We start from the raw sequence: 12,190 nt of genomic DNA, 5'->3' as shown, positions 1-12,190 counted from the left end.
CACCTTTTAATATTCTCTTGTAACTCTACATTCATAAACGTTTTATGTTTAATTTTCCTATTCTGTATAATTGAGTAAATAATTAACGCTAGACTCCGCGCAAATATTTTTTTTCTTTACACACAAATTCAATATTCCATAGAAACATCAGAGTATACGACAAAAATAAAGAACGCGCCAAAATTTTTATAGCCAGAGCTCAGAAAGAACTAAGATGATGAGAAAATTTAGATACTTGGGTAAAGTTACCCAAACAAATGGAATGAACAAGGAAGCAAACATCGTCAGGATCAATTAGGTTCTAAAATCCTTCGGTCTAACAAAGTGTACAGTAAGAAACGGATCTTAAGGGTGGGCAAGATCAGACACTCTACAACGGTAATCCGACCAGGAGTTTTTATATGCAGCAGAATGCGTAGCTCTGAACCAAGAGGAAATAGATAACTGGAACTTGCTGAGAGACAGAATCTAAGGAAAATCCTACTGTTCAAAAAATTTAACGATGGCTGGAAATTAAGGAAAATGAGGAACTTTATCGGGAGTTAGATAGAATAACGGAAGCAATACGTAAGCGATGATTGACATTCTACGGACACTTGACAAGAATGGATTCAAATAGGTATACGAAAAGAATTTTGACAATAACGGTGACAAGATGAACATTAAATGGTTCAAACAAGTTAAAGAGGATCTAAGTTTAACAAATATCTAAGGGTAAAACACTAATCCACGTTGGTTGGTCTAGTGGTGAACGCGCCTTCGCAAATCAGCTGATTTCAAAGTCGAGAGTTCTAAGGTTCAAATCCTAGTAAAGGTAGTTTTACTTGTACACTAATTTGAATCTAGATCGTGGATACCGGTGTTCTTTGGTGGTCGGGTTTCAATTAACCACACACCTCAGAAATGGTCGACCTGAGACTGCGCAAGACTACACTTCATTTACACTCTACATATCGTCCTCATTCTTCCTCTGAAGTTAATATCTTACGATGGTTCCGCAGGCTAACCAGAAAAAAGAGAGAGGTCTATCACTCCTCAGATGTTTGGTTAATTAAAACCAGATCACCAAAGTACAGCGGTATCCACGATCTAGTATTCAAATCCGTATAAAAGTGACGCCTTTACTTTAAATTACTTCCCTATTCCTGACGTGAACTTTCTAATGTATTATTATGTACTGATCCCGATAAAAAAATTATTTTTTTATAACGGTGTGCTGAAAATTATTTTCTATAATTTTTTTTGGATATGTTGATTCTTTTACTTATTTCTAGGGTAATTTTGTTGCTGGTGAAAGAACGGAATAGTTTTTCCCAAAAACGTAAAGTGGGGCTATTCGTAATATTTCGAATATCATACTACTTAGAAATTTAATGCTAGTTATATGTACACGAAATTCTGTTGGATAACAACAGCTCATCGAACTACAATAACATTATAACTAGTTTTTCTTCGACAGCCCTAACGCATACTTTACATGTGAAACATAGTGGGACTTGATCCTAGAAACCAAAATCTTAATACAGTACTAACTGGCCCTATTTATATATTCAAATTACATTCGAATTTCTACACTGATCAGGATTACAAAAAAAAACCTTATAATTAAAATTAATTTCTCATTTATAAATAGAACATATATAATAAAATAAATTAAATTTAACAATAATAATAGAAATAAATTAAGTCACAGTATTTTGATATCATAAGCAGTAATAATAGGAAATTAATAACTTAATTGATGGTGTAAATTGGCAAAACTTAAAACAGGAAAATCTAAATTTTCCCGCATTAGATAATTTCCTCCTTAACATCTAAACAATGTAATCGAATTTATTTTAATTTTCGAAGAAACTTTAATAATTACAGAAAATTTCTAAAAAAGGAATGAAATATGATCTGTATTAAAGTAAAACTGTTAAATATTGTGTTAAAAAACAAATTAATTAATTTACTTAATTTTACAATTTAAATTTTTTCAAACTGTATTAACTGTTTATTTTCACATTTCATATTTTTGCTTATGAGATACGCCGTAGATAACAAATTAAACTGTTATTACTCGTAGTTACATATTTGCACATTACATATGCTAAATACATTCTAACAGACATTTTAGTACCATTTTTTTCAAGGAAAACTGGTCTTAATTTACCTTATAAATGCCCATAAATACTATTATTATAACGGCCAATAAATTAAATGGGCCATAACTATTTACTTGTAAAAGTTATTTACAAAACATGAAATTTACACTACATGAGTGAATTGTCACTATTTTATCTCAGAAACGACTATAAATATTATTTATTATGCATTCTTAACTTTACGCATAAATACGTAGGAAATATACTTTCCCGTTAGCAAGACTGAAAAACGTACTTCTTATCTCTTAACAATTTGTCAACTACTATTATAAGACAATTGAGAAAAAGTACTATTCTATTAAAAACGATACCCTGGGATATTATTATTTTCAGAAATTCAAAAATCCCTGAGTTCAAATATAAGGAAACATTTAGTCACTAAAGTCTGAATTATGTGCATGGTTTTCGTAAATCTATATTTAGCCTAATATCTGAGGAACACTTTAATTTAAAATAATAAAATACATTTGGGTAAGTAGTGATCTAAGTTAACTGATTCTGTAAACATTTTGAAAAATTTGTAACATTTATGGGGATTATACTGGGTGGTACTATTTGAAAAGGATTAGACTTACTAAAAATTTACTTGTGCATATTTTTTAAACGTAAAAAAATAAGTAATATGATAACAAAAAAACAATTTTTAGAATCGAAAATTTTTGGAAAACAATCATGTCAACTTTCACCCTAATATTAAAAAAAAAATTATTGATTTATATTATTCAACATACAGAATTTTATTGTGTCATTACACTTAATCTAAATTGTTTTTTTTCAAGGCAAGAATAAGTGTTAATCTCTGTTACAAGTCAAGGAGGTACGTTTAAAAGTTATTAAAAATTAATTTTTGTTGTAATAACTTGAGATATTAACTACGGTTTATAGAACCTTAGAACAGAGTGAAGTTTTGATAATTTTTTTTTTTACTTATTTAAAAAACTATTGCACAAGGTTTTTATTTTTATCTTTATAAGAAGATACGAAAACAAATAAATAAGAATATTAATAAAATTGTGATAATGAAATGAAATTCTATCACTGAGATAGGTGGTACGTTTTTAAGCTGTACGGAAATACTGGAAGAATCAGTAAGAGTGCTATTAACTATTTTTAAAATCAGACTAAAATAACTAAAAATATTATAAATACATCTGAATAAAATCCATTCATTTTTTTATATATTAATAAATATGATAAGTGTTTGTGAAATTCGTAACTAGATGTAAATTCTCACTTTGTTACATACGAGTATTGCAGGAAAGGATTAGAAAAATTGCGAAGTATATAACTAAATAGCAAAGAAATTGGCTAACTTAGAAATAAGAGTCTAACTTTAATTTTCGACAACCCTCTAATTTTACTTACCATCAATGGATGACGTAAATTTTTTATTTAAAACTACACTGTTAATACCATTGCCTTGCAACGAAACAGATTCATTTTCGTTAAATTTGTTTTTTAATTTAGCCTGAAACTAAACTAGGTTTATTTCTGTAGTGTTTTTGATTTACTTCAAAGTTTAATCTTATAGAACTCGCTTTTTGTAAGGAAATGGCTCAGTAGTTTCATATTTTTATAAAATGACACGAAAATCACATTACTGCCTTATGAAAATAACTGAAACGTACTAAAAATAAAGCCTCAACGTTCAGTTTTGAGGAAATATTTTTTAAAAAGAATATAATTAAAGTTAAATTTTAAATTTTCATTAAGACCAACATTATATTTAGGAATTTTAACATTACTGGATTAATAAAAATAATTTATATTATTGAACTGATAAATGGCAAAGTTTGGGTATTCTCACCCTTTTACCAAACTTCATCATCCTCCTTCTGGATTAAGCTTTTAAAAAGTAATTTTCACATGATATTAGTAATATCCGACATTATCCTAGACAAAAAAGAAATTTGACTTTGTTGATTTTGTAATATTATAAATATTTAAATCATTAAATGCGATACTGAAAAACTAAATACAGAATGGCGCACGAAATGATACATTTGGTTTTGTTTTTTTTTTTTTTTTTTTTTTTTGATGACCACCACAATAAGCGTGAAGCCTGTGCGTGGGATATGGAAAATGAAGCGTATGAAAAAATGCCTTGCTTGACCGGGATTCGAACCCAGGACCTCCGAGTGAAAGGCCGAGACGCTACCACTCGCGCCACGGAGGCCGGTTTTGTTAAGAAATATTTATTTGAATCGAAATATAGAAAACGTAAAATACAAAGGGTTTACTATACACATGGAAATTATCTTCTTCTTATCACACGTTCAATATGGCCACCATCACGTCTAGCAACCTTTTCAACAAGGACTCCTATGTTGTTAATAACTCGGTTACAGATGTCCCGTCGCACGCCTCAATGATCAGCACTCGCAGTTTCATCACTGTACGAGGATGTTTAGGAAAAATCTTTTCCTTTAGAAATCCTTAAAGAAGATAATCACACGAATTCAAATCAGGACTATTCGGAGGCCAGTTCTGTCCACACGTAAAACGATTACGAAATCGGTTTGAAATGACATTTGCGTTAAAGTTTTCATGCAGAAAGTCTAAAACAACATTAGCCGTGTGTAGTTTGGCTCCATCCTGCATGAACCACTCGTTTTCTAATTGAAACCCTTTTGCAAGAAACTGAGAAACAAAATCATTATACAGCATGTTTAGATAACGTTCATTGTTCAGTGTCTGTTCAAAAAAGAATGGCCCTATTAGCTCATTACTTGAGATAGCGGTCCGTACCGTAATTCTTGGAGCGTGATGCACCTTTTCATGAAGTACGTGTGGATTTTCGGAAACCTAAAAAGTTACGTTTTGTTTATTAATTACCCCGTCTAGGTGAAAATGTGTCTCATCTGAAAACCAAACATTGTTCAACAATACGTCTTGGTTCACAGCCCATTCAGCGAATGCCATTCTTTGATGTTTTTGTTCTCAACCGTTAATTTAGGCAACACTATTATTTTGAACGGATACAAATGCAGATCAGTTTTCAAAATTCACTGCACAGATTGCCTAGAAATCCCAAGTTGTGCTGCCGCTTTTCTGGTTAATTTGCCCGGGCTCCTCAGCAACGCTGCTCTAACAGTTTCGACATTCTCTGGAGAAAGAACATTGGCAGTTCCCTTCGCGCTTATTCTCAAATACTGAACCATCAACATTAAATTTTTAGTAAGGTCTACGTATTATTTTAAATAAGGGCGACCACGGAGTTTGAAAAGTGCACGAAACCGTCTTTGTGTAATCACCACACATTTCTTTTCAAAAAACAACACAGTTGTTCAAAAGTCAATCTTCCTTTGTCAGCCATCTTGAAACGATACACAAACAGCGCACTCTGAAAGAAAATAAACTAATATTCATGAACTGCTGTCACTTCTGCCAACATAAGACTTATTAATAATAATTAACCTAAACAATTATTGCCAAAACAAATGTTGGATCATTTCGTGCGCCACCCTATAAGTTTTAAAAAAAGGATAAAATCATAATTAGAAAATTTCAAAGCTACATTTTATAAACTTGTTATTATGGATACACAATGAAATAAATGTAAGTAAAAAATACTTTATTAAATACCGTGTATTTAAAGTACAATTATATCTAATTAATGCATAGTTGTATCGCTAAGGAACACAATTCCATTTAACGTTTGTAAATTTAGCTCCTTTTTACAGATCGAACAACTAGGCTAGAAGTTTCATTTTTAACATTCTCTAAGTAACAATTATATTGAATTTTACTATATATTCAACGCAGACAGTAAGATATGTAACTGTATGTAAATGGAAATTTTTTTGGCTGGTTGGATTTATTTTAACTCCAGAATTTATTACTAGAACTTTCTCCAGCTCAGTAATGAGTTGATAATTAAATTATAACTCAATGCTTTTTGTTTTCTGAATGTTTAGATAAATTGAAAACTTTCAGTCAGTAAGTTTAACCCCACTATGAAACTGCAGAAGATCGAATTTTAAACATTTTTATGCAGCGCCTAAGAACCTATTGTAATCATTAATTGTAAAAATTTTCAGTTTCTAGGGCAATATTTTTTCAAAAATACTGTGGTGAATAACCGAAATAGCCATTTCGCTTTAAATACTTGGTTTTATAATTATGATCTTTCCCCAAATCTGATCTATAAATCTATTTCTTCAAATCTATTTGATGAATATTACAGTATGTGATGAATATTAAATCTACGTGATGAAAAATTAGAAAATAGATACTTTTCGACCTTCACACATTAAAAAGAAAAAAAATTTAAATTTATAATTTGTAGAATTACTGCAGATTAACATTTTTACCTTTAGAATGTAAAAATAATATTTACTTATATGATGAAATAAATCTAAGAAAATATGTTTCCATATGTTGAAATTAAAGGAAGGTCATGGGAAATTAGCTGCAGTGTTTTATTTTATACAACTTCGCGTCGTTAAATAGAATATGTAATTATCAACAGCAAACATTAAAAAATTCAAATACCTCAATATTTCCTGTTATTATTTTTTTCTTTTCTTTTTATAACAAATTTTCAGAATTCTGCTACATTTTTACAATTAAAAAAATAAATTTTTGTTGCACTATAACATATATGATGTGTTGGCCCACGTAAATAATTAAATTCCATTAACGTTTTATTTTTTGACTGAAAATAAAATCATTGTGGTCAAATATTAATTTATTGAACGTTTGTGGTGGTGGAGATGTTAAAATAAGTCCTTATGTAGTTTGGTGGCTACTTGCTACTTGCAATCATAATGGCTACTCGCAATCATAAAAATTACATTCCGAAAAATATTACCAAAAGCGTAATCCATATAGGACCAATCCTTAGCTTCTTTAAACGAAAGGAAAGCTGAAATTACGTTGAGTTGTATTATGCTATTTAACGATTCATTTCTATTTTTTTATCCGGAAAGTTCTGAGTTCGAATCCTGGTCAGGGTTGTCATGCGATATAGATTAATTTCTATAATAAAAAAAGAAGCAGGGTGGCTATAAATGGATGCAGTCCTTTTATTACCAGAAAAAGATAGAGAGAGTGAAAGAGGGAATAAGTAAGTATTACGGATTTCTATTTCTTTACATGAATGATTCTCTACGTATGCGTATCTATAATATTACTAGTTCAAATCTTAAGAAATAAATTGCATGCAACTTCATGCAACAATTATTTCTGGAAATATAACAATATTTTAACTAAAAAGTAAAAAAAAATGTAATATTTTGTGAATGTGTGCACGCGCGCGCACGTGTTTGTAGTTTTTAATTACATTAATTTTATAATAAAAATATTAAAAATAAACTTTTCTTCAGTTATTTCAGATAAATAATAAATACAAGTATTAACCTGGTAACCCATCAAAGCCAATAAAATCTTATTAGATGCGCTTTCTTTTAACTAATTATAATAAAAATTACACACAAAAAGCAACTAAATTCTACTCTTAGAATCTAAATTAAATCAAAAGAAAGCCAATTGGCTAGAAAGTACAAAATAAACATAAAAACTACTTTTATGTTACTAGTAAGATTAAGAAAAGAAGTATATTATCAAAATCATTATTAATTAAATAAGAACAAACCAGAATTTCTTAAATCAAGATTACAGTTGAATGCTGTAGTCCAAACTTGTAAAAGAATTATTATTTTCTGTATAGTAATTTGATTTTTTGTTTAACATCCAGTAAAATACTTGAATTATTTTTGGTGTAGAACAAAAATTTATAATTTGTTTCTCCAAACAAAACTAAAAGTAAATAGTATGTTAAAATATCACATGTAAAGGGGCCATCCAATGATGGCAATAGTAAACAAAAATAGTAACAAGCAAAAAAACACAGGAAAACAATATTTTCAATGACCATCACCAAGGTTCAGCGCAAAAACCCTTTGCAATCGTCTAACATTGTGACAACGAATTTCTGAACAACCTGTGGATGTCAAATGAGGCACATTTTCATCTCACAGGAAACGTGACAGGCAGAACTATCGTTTTACAGGGCAGACAGCAACCTCGATGAAGTTCATGAACGCTCTTTACATAGCAGCAAGGTAACGGTCATCTCATGGGGTCATCGGACCACACTTTTTCGAACATCTGACTTCCACAGATAGCTCAGAAATTCATTGTCAGAAATTAATTTTTTGACAGAAATTAAAATGGAACTGGTGCATTATTTGTACTTGTAAGGATGAAAATTTAAGTCGAAATGAAGAATTCGGCAAACACTCTCTCGGGACAACCCGAATAAAGATGGTTTTTTACGAATTAAACGCCGTGGGCTCTGTACGATTGAAACGCGTACAAACTCAATATTGTATGGATTATGGGCACTTGTTGGTCGATTTTTCTGATCCATGTTTGCCTTAGGTCCACGTTTTTATCGAGTGTTTTCATGGAACACACCCTACATAGTAATGGCATGGGAACTCCCTCTGTGCACCTTCCAAACTATCGTTGGTTTTGTAAAACATTTTTATGGCGAAAGCACGCTGTTGACCGCTTCACTGCTCCATGATGATTGAATGGTAAGGTTGCCTCTGCATAAAGCAATACAGACTACTGCACATGGCTGCCATTACGTATTTCAAAATTCTCGTTATTTTGTGTCATCCTTAAAGGACCTTGTTAGAGAGAGACAACTGAGAACCCCTACCCATTAGCCAATCCGTATACTTGAATTTCTGGTCAATCTGTTTCTTCTTTTCCAGTACATGATCTGTAGTAAAATGTTTGATAACTGCAATTTAATTGCTTCCGTTTCTTCCACATATTCCACTTTCAGGTAAGCCATCGCTCAAAAAAAACTCTGAAAATAATGTGTAATCATGTTAGATAGGAATTTGTGTAATGAAAATAAAAATCGCTGGAAATGGTTTTCTTTTTTAACTTTAGAGTAAAATAGATGTCTCTCTTATTGGATTAAGTTTATTCAATACTACTTCAGTAGTGTAAAAATGCCGGTTCTGGGACAAGCGTCATCAATGACGTCATCAAAAAAATCAATGACGTCATCACCCCCCGCCCCCTCTGACGTCATAAAAAAAAATAATAATAATTGACCTTTGACCCGAAAAAAAAAAAAATGACGTCATCAAAAAAAAAATGACATCAAAAAAAAAAAAAAAAATCAAAATGTGCTTACTTCGGCATAAAAAAATGTACACGTGCTTGCTGACTTTGCATTAACCTTGTTTACTAGTTTGAAAGTCAACCGATAATGCATTTGCGTCAATTGGTGATAGCATTGTTATTTTCAAAGTTATCTCAATGATAATGATAGCCGATACATATAAATACCCGCCAAAAATTTAACGGATTCATACTACGTTTTGCTGTTACTGTTACGTTTTGCTGCTACTATTATATTATCATCTTTATCATCTTTATTTAAAGAGGTAAGTGAAATAATATTTAAATGTAAAATTATTCGCTTAAATATAATTCTATTTCATATTTATTTAATAATTATTTTTCCAGCCAATATTTAAATGTAAAATAATTCTGTTCCAGTTTATGTATTTAAAATCAATTCTTGTACATCTAGTTCACAAAATTAAAATAAATAGTAATGCAACTGTTTTCTTTGCAGATTAATTAAAATTAAATAATTCAAAACATATTGGTGCTAAGATTGGAAAACTGGCGTTTTGTATTGGATTATATCAATATTTTCGTCACCTTTATAAAACAGTAAGTTTTTTCTTAGAAGTAATATATTATTACATATTTTTTTATTATTTTTCTTATAAGTTATATATTATTACATATTTTTCGTTATTTTTGTTAGAGTACAATGAAAATATTTCTTTGTAGATGTCCGAAGAAATGTTTCCAGTAAATGATGCGCAATTAGAACAGGTTGTTTACGATGTTTTACAAGAAGATGATGAATTAGAGGGAACTCCTAATCAGCGGCTGCAGTTATTAATACCGCGAAGGTTGGTGTATGGGGAAGTCGACGACCAACAACATCATCCTTTATTAGATGACGGCAACGATAACCTCATAGCAGAGGCTGCTGCTGATGTTGAAAATAATGAAAGTGAAGAAAGCACAGTAGTAACAACATCATTCATCCTCGAAAACCGTGTTAGATTTACAAAGGCAAATATTATTTTTTTATTTGATAAAAACAAATATATTTTTAGTTTTACAGAGAAACTAATACGTCTTTCTTTCAATTTCAGTTTCATAATGAACAAGAGGCTTATTTTGGACTTAGGCGTTGTCTAAATGCAAAAGAAGAAGGAGAATATAAAATGAAAATAAATATTGAAAATTTACCGATGAAAGAGGTAATCAACTGTGGAGTAATAATTTGTACAACAAAAAATTCTTTATTAATAAAAGGTGGAGGATTTATGCACAAAATAAAAAATGGTTCTGTTCTACATAAAATGTTAAATAAAGGTTTTGCAAAATCGCAAAGGAAACCTGATAAAAATAGTTTTCCTATTAGACTTAGTGAAACAATTGCTTTAAACGATCGAGAAGCAATAACATGCCAATTTTGTAAAATAAATGTAATTAAATTTGTTACTATTCCATGTGCACATCCATTATGTTTTAGATGTAAGTTATTATATTTTAAAAAAGTACCTGTCGAATGTAATTTATGTAATACTTTAATTGTAGCTTTGAATAAATGTTTCTAAGCTTAATTTAAATTGATTTATTATATTTTCCTTTTTGCAGTCGAATGAATCAGCGATTATAGAAGAAGGAGAATATATTATTTATCCATTTTCCAATAATATATCTAATATATTATTATGTATTGTGAAACATGAAGAAAATGAATTTGACGAAACCCAGGAGGGGGATATTGAAATAAATTCTTTATCAGAAGATGAGATAAAAGAAAAATATATTTGTCAAATTTGCTTTAGTAATTTAATAAAAGTAACTTTTGTTTTGTGTGGTCATTCCGTCTGCAAATTATGTAATGATCGTCTCGAAAGTAAACCTATAGTCGATGAAAAAAATGTCCTTTCTGTAGAAGCCCAATACAATTAGTAATTGAAACAAAAGGTGGAAAAATAGTTTAAATAAAAAATTGAAATGACTGAAGCTTATGACTGAATTCTTATGTTAGTTTAAGTAACACTTTAATTTTAGTATTTAATAAATGTCTTTAACGTTATAGTATATTATATTTCCTTTTTGCAACCAAATGAATCAGTTGTTGTAGAAGAAGTAATCAACAGTCATAGAAGAAGAATATAATTATTCATTCGTGAAAAAGGTATGTTAATAATTTATTGAAAGGAATTTTTTAATTTTTTGTTCCTAATATTTTCTGTTTCTAATATTTTTTTGTTTCTGTTTAAGATTGATGTCGCAGTTGCAAAAAGAGATTCTTAAGAGCTACTGTGAGAGGCTGAACATATTTAAAAAAGAACTAGAAGAAATTGAATTTGATATAAGACTATATGCTGTCAAAAGTGGAATCAGAAAAATAAATCTAGGAGATGTTTGTCCCGTTTGCGGCGCTCAGCAAAAGGATAAACACACTCCCATTCAGAATTATTAAAGAATGTGGATTAAATCGCTTCGATAATGATGGATTCGTTTCATGTAAGGAATGTAATTGGACTATAACCTCTGAAACTAATTTATTTCATTGCGGAATTGCACATAAAACACATGATGAAACTTGTAGTGTTGCTGAAGAATTATTCAATTGTTGTTTATTTTTTAAAGATAGCATAGTTTGTATTGACCTGATGATGAGTACTTTTAGTAATTGGCCAAGGCTTTTTCCAAAGGTTGAATTATTGTTGGAAGCAGGATTTATTTCACCGGCGTGATGGATTCTGTGGCATGTATCGAATGTGGTCTTGAAATTTTTGAGTGGTTGGATAATGATAACCCGTTTAAGGAGCATCAAAAAGTTTCATATAATTGCAAAATGGTGAAAAATAAAATGAAAGGTGTGTTGTATTTTAGTAAACATTTTTATAAGTTTATCAGTAATATATAAGTATTTGTATAATTATTTTCTATTTGTTTGTTCTAGGTTAATT

At 30.0% G+C, this 12,190-nt stretch overlaps 2 protein-coding genes across 4 annotated transcripts in view; one reads left to right on the top strand and one right to left on the bottom strand.

Annotated features, from left to right (window-relative positions):
• Nucleotides 1–12,190, bottom strand: part of LOC142322160 (uncharacterized) — a 528,320-nt gene that overhangs the window by 453,655 nt on the left and 62,475 nt on the right. The window lies entirely within an intron of this gene.
• LOC142320768 (uncharacterized) lies at nucleotides 9,766–11,528 on the top strand. The gene is made up of 4 exons (XM_075358757.1): nucleotides 9,766–9,854; nucleotides 9,978–10,268; nucleotides 10,352–10,459; nucleotides 11,496–11,528. The coding sequence occupies exons 2-4, from the start codon at nucleotides 9,978–9,980 to the stop codon at nucleotides 11,526–11,528; spliced, it is 432 nt and encodes a 143-aa protein (XP_075214872.1). The 5' UTR covers nucleotides 9,766–9,854.

This window comes from Lycorma delicatula, chromosome 3 (assembly GCF_047948215.1).
Source record: "Lycorma delicatula isolate Av1 chromosome 3, ASM4794821v1, whole genome shotgun sequence".
NCBI classification, from domain to species: Eukaryota; Metazoa; Arthropoda; class Insecta; order Hemiptera; family Fulgoridae; genus Lycorma; species Lycorma delicatula.
Note: the sequence above shows the minus strand (reverse complement) of the source record. Positions and strands in the feature narration are given on the sequence as shown.

What these genes read in the sequence shown, in the direction of transcription:
- LOC142320768 (XM_075358757.1), top strand. Translation starts at nt 9,978, where the DNA reads ATGTCCGAAGAAATGTTTCCAGTAAATGATGCGCAATTAGAACAGGTT. An exon ending in ACCGTGTTAGATTTACAAAG is followed by an intron (nt 10,269 to 10,351) that starts GCAAATATTATT and finishes TTTCAATTTCAG; the next exon opens with TTTCATAATGAACAAGAGGC. An exon ending in AAAATTTACCGATGAAAGAG is followed by an intron (nt 10,460 to 11,495) that starts GTAATCAACTGT and finishes TTTCTGTTTAAG; the next exon opens with ATTGATGTCGCAGTTGCAAA.